Source organism: Notamacropus eugenii, chromosome 2 (genome assembly GCF_028372415.1).
Source record: "Notamacropus eugenii isolate mMacEug1 chromosome 2, mMacEug1.pri_v2, whole genome shotgun sequence".
Lineage (NCBI taxonomy): Eukaryota > Metazoa > Chordata > Mammalia > Diprotodontia > Macropodidae > Notamacropus > Notamacropus eugenii.
Genome location: NC_092873.1, coordinates 470089742 through 470110587, shown reverse-complemented (window position 1 = coordinate 470110587; position 20846 = coordinate 470089742). Strand labels below are relative to the sequence as shown.

Genomic DNA, 20846 nt, shown 5'->3' with positions numbered 1-20846 from the left:
TTTTGGTTTTACTTTTTATTGATTTCTCATAAAGTCATTAGCTTCCATTTGCTCAGTTCTAATTTTAAGGAATTATTTTCTTCAGTGGGTTTTTGTACCTCCTTTTCCATCTGGGCAATTCTGCTTTTCAATGCATTCTTCTCCTCATTGACTTGTTTGGATCTCTTTTGCCATGTGGATTAGACTATTTTTTAAGGTGTTATTTTACTCAGCATTTTTTTGTGTATCTCCTTTACCAAGATGTTGACTCTTTTTCCATGATTTTCTTATATTACTCTCATTTCTCTTCCAATTTTTCCTCTATTTTTCTTACTTGATTTTCAAAATTCTTCTTGGTCAGAATTTTTTTCTATTGTCTGCTCATTCTTCCAGTCTACTTCTTGACTCTAATCTCTTTGTTAAAGTGGGGCTCTGTTTCCAGGGTAGAGGGTGCACTGTCCCACACTTCAGGGTTTTGTACAGTTTTAGTCAGAGATACTTACTTCCAGGGACCTGAAAGTTTTTGGTTCTTCCAAGGTGGCATAATATAAGGAGAGTGTTTACTACTCTCCTGGCCTGTGCTCTGGTCTGTGAGCAACCACAAGCACTCTTTTCTGCCCTGGAACTATAATGAGGGTCTCTGCTCTATTGCAGCCCACAAGCTCTGATGTGCTAGTGCTCCTCCCTGCCCCAGGACTGACCCAGAACAGTAAACCAGATTCAAGTATGGGCAAAGCAAGAGTCCTACTCCCAGTGCCAGTAAATAAACCCTTATAATCTCCTTATCAGATATTCAACTCTCTTACCATCTGTGGGCTGAGAACTCTGGAAGGAGCTGCTGTTGCTGCAGATTCAGTGGCTCCCAAGGCCTGCTCCTGTTTTGCTGGGGCCCAGTCTGTACCGGCACAGCCTGCAGCTGGACTATACTTTACTCCCACCCCAGTGAGACTGACCTTAAGTTATCATTGGCTGGAAAATTATTTCAACCTGTCCTTTTGTAGGTCCTTTTGCTGCTACAGGAATTGTTTTATGGCATTATTTAAAGGTGTTTGGAAGGGTTTGGGGAAAGCTCAGGCAAGTTGCTGCCTTTTCTCCACCATCCTGGCTCTACTTCTGAGTTGTATGATTTTATCCTTAGGAAGCCAACATGAGTTTTTGCATAACTAATTTTTAATGGTCACTCACAAAGAGTACATCTAAAATCACAAATCTGAAAAACTATTGTTATTTATTGAGTGAGGTGATTGTAAGTAAAAAGCAAAGCAAAAAGAGGTATAGGAAACAGTGTTGCTGTGGTAAAAAAAAGTGATTCACTTCAAGGTAGAGGGCCCAGGTGCAAATCCCAGCTCTGTCATTTAATATGTGTAACCTCTAGCAATTCACTGAACTTCCCTGGGACTCAGTTTCCTCAATTTTAAGGTACTAGAGGGTTTCTGAGGTTCCTTTCAGCTCTAGAACTATGATCCTATGAGGTTTGTCTAGGGATCTCTAAGGACTCTTTCAGTTCTAAAAGAAATAAAGCATATTTTAACATAGTTCTAAGTTTATCAAATTGGAATTATGACTAACAAAACACTCTAAGTTTCATCCTAAACAAAAATCCAGTCTAATTCACAAGTACCTGCCATGTGCAGAGCACAGTGCTAGAAAATGAGATCCAAAGAGAAAACTGAAAAACAGTCCTGCCCTCGAAGACCTTACATTCTACTGGAGGTTATGACATAGAAGCTGACCAGTACATAAACCATAATTTGAAAAAGATAAGAAAACTAATAACTAAGGACTTTATCAAAAAGTTATAAGCAGGAAGCAAAATGTGGAGGTTGAACTAAATGAGACATCTGAAAGTCTTTTCTAAATTTATAATACTATTATATAGTAGGTGAACCTTGAAAGAAGGTAAGATTTCTGAGGTAGAATCAAGGAAGGAACTCATTCTAGGTACCCAGGTGTGGATAAAAGGAGATATAAAGGCTAAGAGATAGGAGAGTAAAAGGTAAATCCATATAACATAAAGCAACCCACCTAAACTAGAACAATGAACATAGAAAAGCGAGTAATATGAAGTCTAGATAGAGGTAAAGGGCTGGAATCAGAACATGAAGGACTTTAAATGTCATGTTGAGTTTATATGTTAACTTATATGTAACAGTAAAATAGTGGACATTCTTAAGCAAAAATGTGCCATAGTTACATGCTTTAGGAAGATTGTTTTAGTGTGATTTAGGAAGATAATTTTGGTAGTTGTGTGAAGTATAGATTGGATAAGGGAACCTAGAAGCCAGGAGAACAATTAAAAAGCTACTGTAAAGTTAACAGCTGAGAAGTAATGAGAACTTGAATTAGGATAATGGTTATCCAAGTAAAAAGATGATGACAGATGCCAAATATACTGGGAAGGTAGAATCAGTAAGATGTGGCAACTGACTGGCTTAAAAACAGAGGTTAAGGAAAAAATGTTATGAAGCAATGAATCTTAAAAGAGAAACCTATTTTATTCTGTATAACATTTCCGAATATTTGTACTTTGTAATGTCTTCCTCCTCTCTCACTTAAAACGGAAAAACAAAACAAATATATGTATGTGTGTGTGTGTGTGTGTGTGTGTGTGTGTGTGTGTGTGTATATATATGCATATTGCTCAAAATCTACTTACTATACTACTTTACTACTAGGTTCAATTTTTTCACTTCCAAGAAAGGAGGAAAGAAAAATAAAAACCCAAGTTAGAGGCAGAATAGGCGAAGAACTGGCATAGAAATTTCATCTGGTTAAAACAGCATGGTATCATATGGCATAAATTCTCTCCAGTCTTATCTATTGCTCAGATATAGAATTTTCATTAACTTTCCAAATACTCTCTCTCCAGACAATGTCAAAGACCTACATCTATCAGCGATTTGATCAGTTCTTATCCTTAACTTTATGACAAGAAAATCAAAAGTTGTGAGCAACTGTTACAAGGTAAGACTGACCCTCTGAAATTCTAAATTTTTCTTAATTTCAAATAATACTCATCTCATTCACCCACCAACCCAAAGTCATTTTTATTTTTTTTAATTTATATGCATTATAAATCTGAGGCAAAAATATGAAATTTCACAGAATCTTAGAACTAGAAAAAAACCACTGCAAACACTTGGTCATGGCATTTTAATTTAACAAATGGCAAAAGAGCCTCCTCTTCATGTGAGATGTGTGAAAGAAGAGATAGTGGCAGACGGTATTTGAGTTAAGTGTGATGAGGAGGGGAGAAGACAAAACTCTGCTAATGGCCTCAATTTTTTCAGTGAAACATAAGGCAAGCAGTTTAAAGGATAAGTATAGGGGGAGTTAATGGAAAGTCTCAGGAGCAACAAAAGGTTTGGAAAAGCCACGATGAGTAGTACAGTAAGTCAATTAAGATGTAAAAAGATTGCCTTGCTATAGGGAGGGCCCAGTTAAGATTATATAACATAAACTTGTAATGGATTCAGTTGGCACAATTAGGTGATTTTCTCAAGCTTTGTTCAGCAGCTTGTACAAAGGAGTGAAGGCAGCAGATGGTAGGAATAATCTAAGATTCAGGTGTGGGAGGGGAAGATCAACAATATGAAAAGGGGGCAAGGTTCTTGAGAGAAAATGACCGTGTAGAGTTGAACTGCTTCACCAAGGAGTCAAGATGAGGAAAGGAGAACAGTGATATCACTAAAATGACAGCAGAAGTTGGAGAGGAAAGATAGTGTGCCAGACACTGAACTTAAAAGGTCCCTTTTTTAGCCCCTAACATTGCAGAAACCAAAGTGCAAAGGAGAAGTAGCACTAATCAAAGGACTTAGGTTCCAAAACTACCTGTAATGCTTACTATATGTGTGACGCTTAACATTCCTGGCTCTCAGTTTATTCATTTGTATATTGAAGGGATGAAACCAGATGTCCTCTGAGGTCCCTCCCATTTTTACATCTGTGATTCTAAAATATTATTATAGATTTTTGCCTTTCCCTTGGGGTATCCTGATCTGGAGGAGCTAAGTCACTTAGGAATGGCACTTCTCCCCTGGACTATACCATCCTGACTGCCAAGAGCCAATCTTATCTAACTAGGCCCAGGCCTAACTAATATTTCTCCTTAACCATCTTCTGCCTCTCCTCCAACCCCACACTTTCTACTTCTTGTTCTGGTATTAATACTAATCTAACATTACCACTGCTTTCTAAAAAAGGAATCAACCGCTCCATTATTTCATTTACAGTCCCTATTGTCTTACCTGACCAAACACCTTTCCCTGACTACCATACTACCTTATATGTAATAATAGAATTATGACAATAACAACAACAATTAACATTTTTATAGACCTTACTCTTTGCCAAGCACTGTGTCTAAGTGCTACACAATGTTTATTACCTGCTCCTGTTTGAATATAAGCTCCTTCAGGACAGAGATTGTTTCATTTTTGTATTTGTATCCCCAGTGCTTAGCACAGTTTCTGACACATAGTAAGTATATAATGTTTCTTCATTAATTCATTCAAGCTCCTCAAGTACCCATATCATTTTTCATTTCTGTATAACCCAGAACCTATCACAGTGCCTTGCACAGAAAAGGCATACATTTGAGTTAAAACAAATGGCACCAACTGCCCTTTAACAACAGTAATAATAATACTGATATTAATAATAATAGCTAAAATTTTAAATGCCTTAAAGTTTGAAAAATATTTTACATATCTCATATGTTCCTAAAGGACTATAATCTAAAAAGTGGCAGAAAAAAGATAAGCAAATACAATATTGCAAGAAATTAACAAACCAGATTATCATAGAAACTAAATAACTATATTATGTAATATATATTATGCCAAAGACCAGTTCTTTACAAAGAAAATTGAGGCAATTCAATTTAAGCCCTCTAACCTCCCTTTCAGTTCATCTCAAAAGCCCATCACATTATCTTCCATTCCCTCCACTGTCTCTGAAAAGGAGGTAGCCCAATCATACTACCTGTGCCTTTGATCCATTTCAGCCAACATGATTACAATTACAATCACTAAGTTTGTTTCCCTCCTCCTTCCCTCCCTCCATCTTTCTACCCTTTTTCTTTCGGTCTTCCCCCTTTCCCTCCTGCCTTCCTCTCTATACCTCCTTTCCCCCTGTAAGGACAAGCAAAGTAAGATCTTTTGCTGTTTTTGTTTTAGTATAATCAAGAAGCATCAAGCCTCTGTTTGTTTCAGGATCCATGGCCATTTAGATTGTAAGGCCAAGGATCCTGGAAGGGTGGAGTGTGATGGCAAGCAAAATAGGGATCTTTTGCTGTTTTTGTTTTAGTGTAATCAAGTGCCTTGGATTGAATCTTGCCTTTATCAATCAAGGGTCTTTAGTAGAAGTAGAGTACAGAAACAAGAGTTTCTTTAACTAGAATCAGTATACATATTTGTATTGTTAATTATTTTAAGTGATTATAGATCTTTCCCACCCATTAATGGGCCTGAGGCACTGATTCTCAAGGGTTGTGATGCCCTCTGGCTCTAAAAAAGGTATAAATACTCAGAGCTGAGGTTTTACTTTGGGGTTTACTGACTGGAAGTGTTCCGCTTGGCCAGATGAGGGCTCTGGGAAGCCAGTAAAGACCCCGCCCCCCCCCCCCCCCAGCTTGAAAACCCAGATGTTGCTGCTTTCCCTCTCTGTGGTCAGACAGTCAGACCTGTCTGTTGAATCACAGTCAGACAGAGGAAGCCATGTCTGTGGACTTTTTGATTTCTCTGTATTTTGTGCCTCCCCTGAACTAGGTGAATGATATATGTGCTTGGTTAAAAGAATGATACATGTGCTTGATTAAAGTGATTGTTAACCCCTCAAAAGTGCCTTTCCTTTTATGAATGCAGATCTAAGAACTTGTGATAGCAGCACCCCCTGTGCATGCTGGGGTGCTTACTGTTACAACTCCTCATATCTTCTACCTCTTCCTATGTGCTATTTCCTTGCCCATTACTTTAAACTGACCCATCTCCTTTAACCTTAAAGAAAAAAAAAACCTTCACTAGACCCTACCATACTCTCAAGATATTCTCCTATCATTCCTTTTCTTAGGGAAACTCTTAGAAAGAGCTTCTGCCTCCCTTTCCTCTCCTCTTACTCAGCCCTTTCAAATATGGCTGCCAACTAGAACTGCTTTCTCCAAAGTTATAATCTCTAAAATGGCAAATGTGACCATCTTTTCTTAGTCCCAATCTTTCTTAATTTATACATGTTGCAATTGATTCTGCTCCTACTTTCTTGTCTTTGGGTTCTCCTCTCACCTGCCTGACCACTCCTCAGTCTTCTTTTCTGAGTGATATATATATAGCATGCCTGCCCCTAACCCTAGGGTGTTCCAAGGCTCTGTAGTAATCCCACCTTTCTTCTTTTCTTTCTTTTCTCTATATACTCTATCTTGGAAATTTCATTAACACCCAAGATTAAATTCTCATCATGACAACATCCCTAAGCTACTGAATCGCCTATTGAACATTTCACACTGCATATGCCAGTGTGAAATATCTAAAATTCAGCATGTCCAAAATAGAACTCATCATTCTCCTGCTCCCAAACCTATCCCTGTCCAAACTTCCCTATTTCTATCAAAGGCACCTTACCTATTTCAGACTTCCAGGACTGTAATCTTGACATTAACTCCTAAGTCACTCTCACTTTGCATAACCAAGCATTGCCAATCTTGCCATTTCTACCTCTACAATATTTCTTTCATCTGGCCTTTCTGATCACATAACTACCACCTTAAATTCAGGCCCTCAGCACTACTCATCTAGAATCAATCTCCTAATTGAGCTACCTATCTCAAGTGATTCCCCACTCAGATTACTGCTAAAAAGATTTTCCTTAAATATAGAACTAATCTTATCACTCTCTTACTTGATAAACTCTAGTAGATTTCAATTCTCTTTAGGATAAAAGAGAAACTCTTCTGTTTCACTTTTAAAGCCCTTCATAACCTGTACTTAATCTTTCCAGCCTCACTGGGCCTAATTTCCCTCCTCCCCACCCCACATATTACAGTCCTGACAAACTAGCCTCTTGTCTGTTCCTCACACAACACTCTATTGCCAAACTCTGGGTATTTGTATAGGAAGTTCACAGTTGCTGGAATACACTCCTTCCTCATCTCCACTTCAATCAATCCCTCTTTTCCTTCAAGAGGCAGGTCAAACACCAACTTCTATAAGAAGCCTTTCCTGATTCTCCAACTGTTAATGTCTTTTCTCCCAAAATACCTTGAATAACTACTTTGTATTTAATTGCATTCATTCTCTCTATATTTATTCTGTACACACTTGTATATACTTGTTGCCTCCTCAATTAGAATTTAAGCCCCTTGCAAGTAGAGATTTTCATTTTTTGTCTCAGAATAATCAGTACCTACTACGAGTGACTGACACACAGCTGGAGCTCCCTAATTGTTTGTTGATTCTAGGTTAAAAGCCATCACTCAGCTAGGTTACACAGTGAAGCATTGAACCTGAAATTAGGAAGATCTGAGTCCAAATTTGGCCTCAGATGCTAACTAGCTATATGACCCTGTACAAGTCATTTAATGTTTGCCTCAGTTTCCTCAACTGTAAAATGGAAATAATAACAGTACTTACTTCCCAGGGATGTTGTCAGGATCAAATGAATATTTGTAAAGCACTTAGCACAGTACCCGCCTGATACACAGTGGACACTAAAATGCTTCTTCCTTTCCCTATCTTGAATGCTTAAAAAGGTTTTTAACTTAGCATCCTACCAACTTTAAGCAGAAATAGCAAATTAACAATTCCAAACTATGCTGCTATGGAAACAATTAGGTAATTTGGGAATACTATATTCAAAATCAAGTTATATCTCCAGAAAATTAAAATTCACGTAATAACTCTAAAACAGAAATGAAAGGTTAAAAACTCCAAAGTAAAGGCTCAGGTTGATAGAAATAACTCAGTCTAAAATAAAATGGGAATTCTGAAGGTACTAAATGTCAATAAAAGTTAAATACCAGTACTCATATTCAAGCTATCTATCCTCACTGCTTTGAAGTGAAAGACATGATAGGAAACTTTTTTAGGTCAATCTATAGGATTAAGGTAAATCCAGTCACTTCAAAGAGACTACTCACTTTAACTGAATTTTTACCTTTCTTTGCAATTGCTGAAATGTAAACAATGTGTAAGCTGGGAAAGTGAATGAATTCAGTTAGAAATCCCTGAAACACTATTTCACCAAACAAAAGTATCTTACCAGAAACTGTGGCCACACTTCGTCATGTATGCTTCTTCAATCATATCAAAACAGATGGGGCTAAAAGAAAGCAAAGAATTAACATGACAAAAGTTTGTTTTTTTTTTTTAAAAAGCAAGCACAAAAGAGCACAATTTTAAAGAAGAATCAGTGCCAACACCAGGAAAATAACAAAAAGCATGATTTTTCTGGATGCCTATCAACTTTAATTAACTTCAACTTCCAAAGTTCACCACTATAATTATAACTGATGTTCATGATGCTGACCCCAAAGAAGCATAAAACCTTGAAATCCTTTCAGCATTACATAAAGTGAATGTTTTGGATATGTTTTGAGAGGCAGTGTGGTATTCTGGAAGTACTACAGTACACAGGAATGAGAAAAGATTTGGGTTCAAATCTCACCCCATTCACTTAATAGGTGTCTGACCACAGACCTTTCCCATCTGAAAAATGGTGATGAGAAAACTAGTGATGCATAATGGAAAAAACAGAGATAGTAATCAAGAGACACCTGGGTATTAACTGTGTGCCCATAAGCAAACCACTTAACCTCATACAGCATCAGGTTCCTCCTCTATAAGGTGGGCATGAAAATAGCACCTACCTCAAAGGATTGCTGTAGGATCAAATGATATGTTAAATTGTTAACATATCATATAATATATTATAACATATAAGAAAATCATTATTTTTAGATGTATCCTATTTCTTTGACCTTTAAGCCACCCATAACATTTATGCCAGCTCTCCTTTATTGTTTTGAGAAGCAGTATCAATAGTTGATAAGGAAAGAACTTGACTGGAAGTCAGAAGATCTAAGCTCCAATCCTACTTCCACTGCTTATTAGTAGTATGTTTTGATCTCCCTGAGCCTGGCAGAAATGGGGGAAATAATATCTGTACAATCTACTTCATACGATTACTGTTAATCAGTTGATCAAAGTTCCTACCAGGTGCCAGGCAAAAGGCAAAGCACTGAGGGTAAAAGAAAAACAAACCCAGCCCCCGCTCTCAAGGAGCTCATGGTTCAGTGGGGGAGAAAACATCCAAACAATTAAGTACAAACAAGATATATACAGAATAAATTGAAGATAAGCAATAGCAGGAAAGAATTATAATTAAAGGGGAACTGGGACAGGCTGGAGAAGAGAATAGAAGTGAAAAAATATGGTGAAACTATCTGAAGTCAGGAAATGTGTCTTACACAAGGAACAACAAGGAACAATAGTTATGGAACCCAGAGTAGCTGTGTTAAGGAAATAAGATATAAGAAGAGTATAAATGTAGGAGGGATACAGATTATGAAGGGCTTTGATACCAAATAATAATAATAATCTTATATTTACCTTAGAGGGAATAAAGAGTCACTGAAATTTACCAAGAAACGAGTTTGACATGATCAGACCTCTTTAGAAAAATCAATTAGACAGCTGAGTGAACGATGAACTGGAGGCAAGGAGAGACTTCAGACAGAGAAGCTAACTTGAAAGCTAGTGCTACAGTTCAGGCATGAGATAATGAGGACCTGCAACAAAATGGCAGCAGTGCTCAAGCTGATAAAGAAGGATATAAAAGCAAAGCAAATAAAAGCAGATAAAGGGGTATACTGCAAAAGAAGAATCAACAGAACTTGGATATGAAGAGGTGAAGTTGAGTAAGAAGTCAAACCTAGGTTATGATCCTAGGTGACCTTCAAGGATGGATGGTGGTCCTCTCAGACCATAACACAACAGACATAAGAAAGTTAAGAAGAGGGGAGGGATTGGTAAGAAAGATTATCAATTCAATTTTTGAAATGGTGAGTTTAATATATCTATGCCACATTCAACTGCAGATGTCCAGTGGGTAACTGGAGATATGAGATTGAAGCCAGGAGAGAGGTTAGGACTAGATAAGCAGATCAGAAAATAATCAATGTAGAGATAACAACTGAATCCATGGGAGGTGATGAAATCATTAAGCCAAATAGAACAGGGGAGAAAAGGGCCCAAGACAAAACCTCAGGTTAGTGGGTATGACCTGGACAAACACCCAGCAAAGTAACCTAAGAAGGAATGGTTAGCTAGGTGGTAACAAACAGGTAACAACAGTGTTATGAAAACCTAAAGAGAAGAGGATATTGAGGTGAAGAAGGTGATCTCTCCAGTGTTAAAGGCTGGATGAGAAAACGCTACCAGGTTTGAAAATTAAATGATTGCTGGTAACTTTGGGGAAAAAAATCACTTCAGTTAAATGATGAGGTTGGAAGAAAACTTCAGAGAACCAACAGTTAAGAAGAGGACAAAAGAAGTGAAGGCACCAATTGTAGGTGGCATTCTTGAGTTTAGCCACAAAAGGGAGGAAAGATTTAAGACAACAGCTAGCAAGGGGTGGACAGATCAAGTGAGGAAGGTTTTTTGAGGATTGGAGAGAGATGAGTGAGTGCACAGAAGGGAAAGAGCCAATAGAAAGGAAGAGATGAAACATTAATGAGAGAGTGGGAAACGATAGACAAGGCAATCTGCTAGAAAAGATGAGATGGAATTGGATGATTTGTGCATGTAGAGGGGTTAGCATTGACAAGACAGGTATCCTTGTCATATGAAAAAAGGGAAGGAAGAGACAGTGACAGAAGGCATATGAGAAAGGTGACTTAAGAAGAAAAGGAAAAGGAACTCCAATTTTTTCAGGGAAAATTTTTTCTCAGCTCAGAGAATGAGGGGAGTAGAACCTTGGAGGATTCATAAAAAATAAAAAGTGCTATTATGAGTGTTATGAGGCTTAAATACCAGAATGAATGTAAAGGACTGTGCAAATCTTAAAGAACTATGTAACTGCCAAAAAATTATTTCAGTTAATATTCAATAAACATTTATAAGCACCTACTATAAGTCAGGAATTGTTCTAAGAAGGCAGTTCTTTCTCTCAAGGTGTTCACAATCTGATGAGAAAACAAGGAAACAACTATATACAAACAAGCTACATAGAAGATAAGTTGGAAGAAATTAACATAAGGAAGTACTAGAGTTAAAGAGGATTGAGAAAGGCTTCCTCTAGAAGGTGAGATTTTAGCTCAGACTTGAAGGAAGTCAGGAAACTCAAGAGGCTAAGATGAGGGAGGATACTTCAAGCTCAGGGGTTAGCCAGTAAAAATGCATGGAGTTGGAAAATGGAGTGTTTTGTTTAAGAAAAAGCAAGAAAGTCATTAACCAGAACACCTCATTTCCCTGTCTTAGAAAGAAAATAGTCTGCCTGATAATCAAATGTAAAGCACTTAGCACAATTCTTGGCACAGAGGCACTAGATAAATATTATTCCCCCTCATTAAAAGGCTTCGCTCAGGTACTAAAATTGACTCTTGAAGGTAAGATAAATTTTGCTACAACAACTAGAATATAATACCAAAAAGCACTTAAGTGGCTAACATAATGATAGCTAAAAGTAGTACTCTGAGGTTTACAAATGACTTTACACGTTATCTCATTTAATCCTCACAACATCCCAGTGAGATACATGCTATTGTAATCCCCATATTACAGATAAGGAAACCAAGGCACAGAAGTTAAGTCATCTGCCCAGCATAGACAACTAAGTAAATGTCAAAGGGATCAGGAACAGTTTTTCTCTGAAGAAAGCATATAAGCTTAAAACCAGGGATTTAAATACTGATGTAATGTGGACAAGCATCCTAGCAATGGAGGCAGCCATTAAGACATTAAATGCTTACTCAGAACAGCAAGTAGGACAATTTGGCTAGAATATCTACTCAAACTCTAAACTATGATAAAACCTTTACTAAAAGAAATTTTCAGCTAAAAAACCTTCTGTTGGTCAAATGCAAAATCCTATTTTACTTTTAAGTCCAGAAAAAAGTATAACAACTGTATCTCTAACAAAATCAAGACAATCCAGATTTATACACCAAACACAAATATATGCATGTAAAAACATTCTCACATAGTATTATACAGTTGAATTTTTAAAGTACTTGGGTTACAATTCAAGTATATCAAGTATAATTTTCCCACATTTTCTATTAGTATAAACTCTTTTGAAAAAATGGACATTATTCAGGATTCCAACAGGCTTTCAAACAGATTTCTCATTAATAAGCCTACCAATTTCTCACAAATCACTTTGTAGACAATGCTTAGAATCACCATATTTTACAAGAGTTTAAAAAAAAAAAAAAGACTGCAAATAATAGGAACTAATAAAAGTGTTCTCAGTGGAATTGTATGCCAAACAGTGAGTGAGGGATGGGGGTAGAGACAGTTCCCAGATACTCTTAGGGATGTCTTTTGTTGTCTTGTAGTTGAGTCGCATTTCTAAATTCCAAGGAGTGAGGGTGGGAATATGCTGTAGAAAACAATTTTGCTTAATTTTGGATTAAACTCAGTAGTCTCTTGAGGTCTCTTTCAAATCCAAGATTCTGTGATGTTCCACAGGTCTCCCTGGGTACCAGTGTGGGGAAAATTTAAGAGTTCCCTCTGATTTTCTCCCACATGATTTATCAATCAATCAAGTGTTTGTTAAGTGCCTACAGTGCTAGGCACTGTAATAGGGACTGGTAACTGTTTCTAGTGCAGTTTTTTGAGTTTTTATTTTTGCCTTTCTTTGTCTCCTTAAGAGTTTCACAGTGTCTGGCACATAGTAAATGCTTCATAAATGTTGAATGACTGAAATAGTCCTTGCACTCAAGAAGCTAACTTTCCTTATATTCTGGGGAACAAGATTTATAGTAAAAATATAAAGTACATTCAAGGTAATTTCAAGGTAAAGATGCTACCAAAGGGATGGATCTAGGAAGGCTTCATGTAGACGGTAACCCTTGAGCCAATGTGGTACCATCTTTGAGGTGAGAACTGAGGCATAACTAAGAAATTTCACACCCTGGGAAGTTTCTGAGAATTATGACTCATAATGGCACAATGGCACAATGAAAAGAAGACCTGCCTAGGGATCAAGAAAATTAGTTTTAGTCCTCAGTCTTTTACTGATGCAAAGATATGATCTTGGACAAGTCATTTCCCCTCAGCAGGTCTCAGTTCTCTCATTTGTAAAATTAAGGAGTTAAGTAATTTTCAAAGTACCTTCTGGTTCTAACATGTATAGGTATAGTTATAGGAATAGGTATGGGCAGAGATATAAGTACAGACATATCAAATATGCCTTTGGCCACTCTCTCCACTATACCTCTACTAGTTCAAGAGATCTTATTACATCCTGTCTCCTCCACCAGATTGCCCCCTCCATCAACCCCCCTCTCACTTATTTTCAATCTATCCCTCTTTCTTACTCATTTCCTACTGCCTACAAACATGTCCATGCAGCCCCATACTGAAAAAAATCTTCATTAGATCCTTCCATCTTGGTTTCAGCTGGCTACAGTAGGTGCCTCCATTTTCTCTCCTGTCACACTCTCTTTAATCCCTTACAATCTGAATTAAAATTATAGCTCAATTATATGGAACCAAACTATATCAGACTTTTTTAAAACAAAATTTCTTTGCAATAAGGAAGAATATCTTAACAGTATCACTCAGATTAAAAAACTGCTATGTACTAGATCACAAATATTTCAATTTCTATATAAAATGTTATTCTCCAAGAGCCATTTTAAAAAGAAGTAAAATTTTAAACTGTCAAGATACAGAGTATCCCAAAAGTCTAAGTGCAGTTTTCAGATATTCAAGCTTAAAACCTTTGGGATATTCTGTAAATATGCTTTATTTCACCCACTCCTGTAATTCTTTTTCAGATGGCTTTGTTTCTCTTCTTTTGCCATTATTTAATGCAAGTGTTCTTAGCCTGGCATCTGGAAACTTAGATGTGGAAAAAAAATTTCATTTTTATTTTAAAACTGATTTTCTTTGTAATCCTATGTGTATTTTATTTTATGCATTTTAAATTTAAATTTAAATCATTACTTTGAGAAAGGATCCATAGGCCTCACCAGACTACCATCTGGGCCAATGATACAAAAAAGTTAATAATTTCTGGTTTAAACGATAAAATGCTGGAGTGGGAAAAATGAAAACAAAAATGAGCATAAGAGCACCTACTTCACAGGGATGAAAAGAGATAATTATGTAAATCCCTTATAAACTTTAAAACAAGATATAAGAGCAGCCAGGTGGTAAAATACATAGAACACCAGTCCTGGAGTAAGGAGGACTTGAGTTTAAATATGTCCTCAGACACTTACTAGTGTGTGACCCTGGGAAAGTCACTTAACCCCAATTGCCTCCAAAAATAAAAATGTTTTTTAAAAAATTTAAATATTATAAGAACACGGATTATTATTGTTATTGAATAACAAAAATGCTCAGTTATTTCATGTTATTTGCAAATATCAATTCTAATTGAATATGATTTTTCGACCTTAATTTCCTAATTATGAAGATTTTAATCTAATTACCAAACTTCCTAGAGAGAACTATTTCCCCAGCACTAGCCAGGGTGTCATAGTACCTTTCTTCAGTGATGTTCACCCACATACTTCAATATTTCAAAAATCCATGATATCACAGGAAAGAGAGTTTCACTGAACAGGGAAGATCAGAATCCCTCAAAGATCAAATAGTAAACAAACTGCATGAATTGGTATATGTGTGTGTGTGTATATATATACAAACACATGTGTATACATGAGTGTATAAAACATCATATTATATATACATACACACTTCTGGTATTGTTCCCTGTATCAAATATTCTACATCTTTACAAACTGAAAAAAAAAATGTCCCAAGGTATAGTACCTGTTGATAACAAAGCAACACCTCAATTTTGAGGAATAATTTGTCTTCTAAGCAGCAGTGCCCTCACAGGTCACTTTTCTTCATGGAAAATTGTTTTAAGAAAGTAAGCAAAGGTTTCAAATGGCCTTAAGTCTCTATCCCAGGATCTATTCTGCAGTGCAGCAAATTCTATGAGGAAGAAGTCAATCATCCCCAACTGCCAAGGACAAGCAAGTCAGCCTATCTAAAGCAATAGGGCACTCTGAGAGAGAGATAAGAGGCAGCAGGTGCTATGCAAGTCAAATCATCACCACCACCATCACTTGACTACCATCTCACCTCAGAGCCTTCTGGAGACAATCCAGGACCCTAGGTCCAAGAGTTTATGGAATAGTAAAGCTTCCAGCCCAGTAAGCACAATCATCGCCCTGGGAAGCAACCCCTGTCAAGATACAGTCTGGTATCAGTCAATCCTGCAAGTGTTACAGCTACAGCTACTGAAGACCCAGGAAAGTTCTAGCCACCAAAATTCTTGACATTGTCAAATGTTTCAACACCGGAAACTGATGGTTTTGTCAGTGTATATGATATTAAAGAAGAGGTAGTACCCATCTGCTTTCCCACTGCAATCTCAGAAGTATGGGATCTTTCCATCCGACTTGTAGCTGAAATCTTCCATATGTCAAGTCTCATTCCTTTTCCATTTGTATCCCCAAGGATCAGCACAGTATTTTGCACATATAAAGTACTCGATTAATGCGATAGTCATTCATTCATGTATTCACCAATGGCCAACTATCTCAGGAAGAAAGAACTAGCATTCCCCCTATCTCTTTCAAATGCCAGTCTTCATAGGCCTATTATATAAGATCTTAATACCCACACCAATTCTTTTCCATTGCAAGGGTGATGTTGAAATCAAGAGGGTAGCAGGTGACTTTCTGAGGACCCTTCTAGCTCTAAAAATTCTGTGATTCCAGGTATCTTCAGTCTCCTAGAGCTCAAAAGTAAGATAAGGACTCAGCTTCTAATTTTTAGAGTTCTAGGTAGCAGAAGGAAGCACCATAAGGCCAGGACCAAGGTCAGCAATGAGGCATGGAAGGTCCAATATTCAATTTCCTTAAAGTACAATGAATCATGCCTGAAACATGCTGCCTCCACATTTTCACCTGTTGAAATGCTTCATTCTTTCAAGGACTAGATCAGATAGCACTTCCTCTATGAAGTCTACCCTACTCATGAAAGCTATCTAAGCCGTCAAATTATTTTATAGTACTCTGCCTGGAACTTTCCTTTATCCCTTATCAAGTTCTAATTTTTATCACACTTAATTTCATACTTAATTTTTACTAGAATATGTGAGTCCCTTTTTGGTGGCAAAAAATATACTGTTTTGCTTCTTTGTATCTTGTGTCTCAAATACCTGGCATTACACATTGAAAATACTAAATATTTTAGTAAATGTTTATGGAACTGAACTGAAAATGATTTGTCATTTTATTATCTCAACTGCTTCCTGGCTTTCGTAGTGTTTATTTTTTTACAATTACAAAAAAAAAAAAAAACCACACACTCTACTGACCCTTTTTCCTATGTTAGAGGAAAGCAACATAGGCTAGAAGAAAGAGAATTTTACTCCTTAGTCAGAAAAGAATGAGATGTTAATCCTACCTCTGCCACTCAACATACATGTGATCTCTACAACAGTGTCAATATCTGTGTCTTTAGATAGTTACCTTCAAGACAAAAACAAACTGCCAGCTCCTTCCCAGTTCTATAGGTTTTTAAAGGGAAATGTACAATATAAAGGTAATGTGTTCTAGAGGTAAAAAAATTGGATTGAAAGACCTGGATTCAAATTCTGGCTATAGCACTTATTAGATGAATATGGTGAAGTAACATCCTCTCTGAGCCTACAATACCATGCCTATAAATTGAGGCTAATTCATTTCAGTCATTATTTTTACTAAATGCCTATGAGCAAGGCATTGTGCTTAGGTCTAAAGATACAAAAATAACAGTGCCTACTCTTACATTCCACTTCTGAGCACAAAATACACACAAAGTAGAAAAACATAATTTTGAAGAGGAACAGGGCAATCCAAGTAAGACTTCTCAGATGGATTTGAAAACTGAGCAGAACCAGGAAGGAAGATAAGGATTTCTGAAAGACAGACTAAGTGACAGTGCATTCTAATACAAATACAAGGTAAGTGACTAACAAATAGGCTAATAATCCAATCTAGCTGGAACACAGAATGCAAGAAGAGAAGTAATTTAAAGCTAGGATAGCCTAGGACCAGACAGTGGAAGACCGATGAATGCCAAAGTATTAAGTACTTTGGATTTTATCCTAGAAACAATAGGTAACCTCAGCAGGTTTGGGGTTGGAGGGAAGGGAAACATCAAGATGACACCTGTGCCTTCTAGGCAACTGTAGTGAATAATGGATTAGAGAGGGGAAAGAATGGAAGCAGAAAGACCAGTAGGAGGCTACTACAATAATCCTGACAGACAGTGATGAGGCCTAGAATTAGGATGATACCTACATGACTAAAAAGGATACAAGAGATATTGTGGAGGTAGACATCATATAACTGGACAACTGACTAGATATGGAGAGGTAAAAGGAAAGTAGACTTGTTATCTCTGAGGTTAGCACCCTGAGTTAATAGGAAGGAAAGTAATCAACAAAAACAGGGAACTAGAAGGGACTAAGATTAGATGCTAGATGATAGAGATGCTAGATGATAGAGATACAAAGATAAAAATGAAACAGTTTTTGCCTCAAGGAGGTTACATTCTCAAGGTAGACAACATGTACATACAAGGAAATAACAAATAAATACAAAGTAATTCTAAGAGAAGCGGATAGTAGCAGACAGGGAGGAGTCAGGAGATGGAGCTATTTGTGCAAAGAAATCAGAGTCCCAGAATTACAAAGTATATAGAGACAGATAAGATGTAAGAAGACTGGAAAGGTAGAAGGGGATCAAGTTAGAAAGAACTTTGAAATCCAAACAGAGAGGACTTTATACTTGATCCTGGAGGTATAGCAAGTCACTGGAGTTTAGCAGTGAACAACAAAATCATACCTATTCTTTAAAAAAATCCATTTGACATCTGAGGATGGACTGGAGTGGGAAGAAACTTGAAGCAGGGAGGCCAATCAGAAGGCTATTTAAACAATCCAGGTATGAGGTAATGAGGGACTGGTGGCAGTGTCAGAGGAGAGAGAAGGAAGTGTATACCACAGCTGACAGAGATGACACCTCAGCTGCAAAGGTCAGGGAGGATGATGTTGCCTTTGAAAATATATAGGAAAGTTAAGAAGAGGGGAGAACTCAGAAAGATGATGAATTTTATTTTGGACAAAATAATAACCAGCATTTATATAGCACTTTAAAATTAGCAAAGCAGTTTACAAATATGATCTCATATTATGCTCCCAGTATACCTGGAAGACGTTTTCTTCATTTTAGAAATCAGGAAACTGAGACAGACAGAGGTTAAATAACTTGTTCAAAGCCACATAGCTAGTAAGTGTATGGGGCAAGATTTAAACTTGAATCTTCTTGACTGCATGTCCAACACTCTACTCACTGCGCCACCTAGCTGCCTCAATTTAATCATGTTCAGTTAAAGACGTCCACAGCACATCTAGTTTCAAATGTCCACTAGGAAGTCAAATATGTGAGACATCAGAAAAGAGGTTAGGGTTGGTTAAATAGATCTGAGAATGATCCACATAGAGATTTCTGAATCCGTGTGAGCTGATAAGATCACCAAGCCAAATAGTATAGAGGGAGAAGCGAGCCCATGACAGAAACTCGGGGGACATCCACAAGACACAACCTGGATGAAGATCCAGAAAAGGAGAATAAGAAGGAGTGGTCCCCTACATAAGAGAACAGGAGAGAATGATGTGATGAAAATCTAGACAGAAGAGAACAACAAAGAGAAGATGATCAAGTGTCAAAGATTAAAGGAAGGTGAAGAAGGATGAAGAATGAGAAAGGGTCATTAGATTCGGTAATGAAGAGATTATTATCTATGGATAAAGCAGTTTCAATTGAATGATGAGACTGAAAATTAGGCTGCAGTTAAAAAAAGAGTGAGAATAAAGGAAGTAAAGGTACTAATTGTAGACCAACTTCTCATGAAGTTTAGCCACAAAAGGAAGGTCAGATTTAAGACAAGAGGAGAGATAAATGCAAAAACATAGGCATATTTGTAGGCAGTAGGGAGGCAGCCAAGAGACAGGAAGAAACAGAAGATTAGTGAGTTGAAATGATATAGGTGGCAATATGTTAAAGAAGATGGGATGGGCCTTGTGTGTATAGAGGGGTATGCTTTGGCAAGGAGAAAGAGCACTCTTCATGTGAGATAGCAGTGAAGGAAGCAATAGTACCAGAAGACATTTTGAGTGATATGAGGAAAGAAAGGAAAAAGGGGTGCTCCATTAATGGCTTCAGTTTTTTCAGTGAAATACATAGCAAAATTCTCAGCTGAAAGAATAAGGTGAAGAGTAGTCATGTAAAGTGTGAGGAGCAATGAAAAGGTTTGGAAGTCATCATGAGTAAGATGGTAAGTCAATTAAGGAAGCATAAAAGGATTGCCTTGCTGGAGCAAGGGCTCAGCTGAGATTAGGTAACATAAACTTGTAGTGGATCCAGTCAGTATAGTTTGGTAAAAAATTTTCTCCAGCTTTGTTTAGCAGCACATGCATAGGAACAAAGACAGCAGATGGTAAGAGATCTGAACCCAAGTGATCCTGATTCTGAAATCAGTCCTTTATTACATATACTACATGCTTCCTCGCTAAATATAAATTATTGTTTTATTACTTTTATGCTAAGTAATTGTAATATAACTCTGAATTAAACAAATCTCTCTTCTGTATCTCAGATGTCATATCTATAAAACATAATTTAAATTATTTCTCACTGACATTAAGACCTCTAGATGAAATGTGAAAATAATTTTAACACATGGCAATCACAGTTTATACATAGATGGTTTACCTCCCAACAACTCTATGAGATAGATGGTACAGATTATCATCCTTATTTTATGGATAAGGAAACTGAGGCTCTGAGATAGTAAGTGATTTATTTGTCCACAGCTACTGACAAACCCAGGAATTCTACAGAAATCTTTTCACTGTAGATCTAGAGTTTTCACTATGGCACATGATCAAAATGCAAATAAGTAATACAATGAAAAGTACAAACTATCTTAAATGTTTGTCTCAATTTTGGTATACAGTAATACTGCATACATTACCTTCAGCTTTAGGTAGCATTTTCTCTCTGCCCTGTAATTGGTAACATATCTGTCACTTAATGAAATTCTGATTAACATCATTTAAAATTTATCTAGTATTCAAGAGAAGAGTACTGTACCCTTTAAAAAGGGTACAATGAAAATATCAAAATGAAAGTATCAATTCACTCAAGGCTCAAGGTGGTTTCACACATCAGTGAAAGCTGATAAAATAGAAATGAATGAAATTATCAGCAGGAATTACCTTTATTCCAACGGCCAAAACCAGTAACATTTTCCAATCCATAAAACTGTCCCTAGACACCAGGAGGCAGTCAGATAACATGATGAATAGATTGCTGGGAATGGGGTCAGGAAAATCTAAGTTCAAATTTGGCTTTAGATATTTACCAGCTGTATGACTCTGAGCAAGTCAAACTCTATCTGCCTCAGTTTCCTCAACTGTAAAATGGTGATAATATTAGTACCTACCTCAAAGGGTTGTTGTGAGATCAAATGAGATACTTCTAAAAGGTTCAGCACAGTATGACTTAGAGTAGGCACTTAATAAATGCTTAGTTCATCCATCCATCTATCCTGGCCCTATCAGAAGTATCAAGTTCAATT

At 36.9% G+C, this 20846-nt stretch overlaps 1 protein-coding gene across 4 annotated transcripts in view; it reads right to left on the bottom strand.

Annotated features, from left to right (window-relative positions):
• COP1 (COP1 E3 ubiquitin ligase) overlaps positions 1-20846 on the bottom strand; it is a 251041-nt gene that overhangs the window by 224914 nt on the left and 5281 nt on the right. For all 4 annotated transcript variants that reach the window (XM_072648565.1, XM_072648563.1, XM_072648562.1 and 1 more), the window contains exon 2: positions 8230-8289. In XM_072648565.1, the coding sequence (XP_072504666.1) occupies positions 8230-8289 (60 nt within the window). The remainder of the gene's footprint in view (positions 1-8229; positions 8290-20846) is intronic.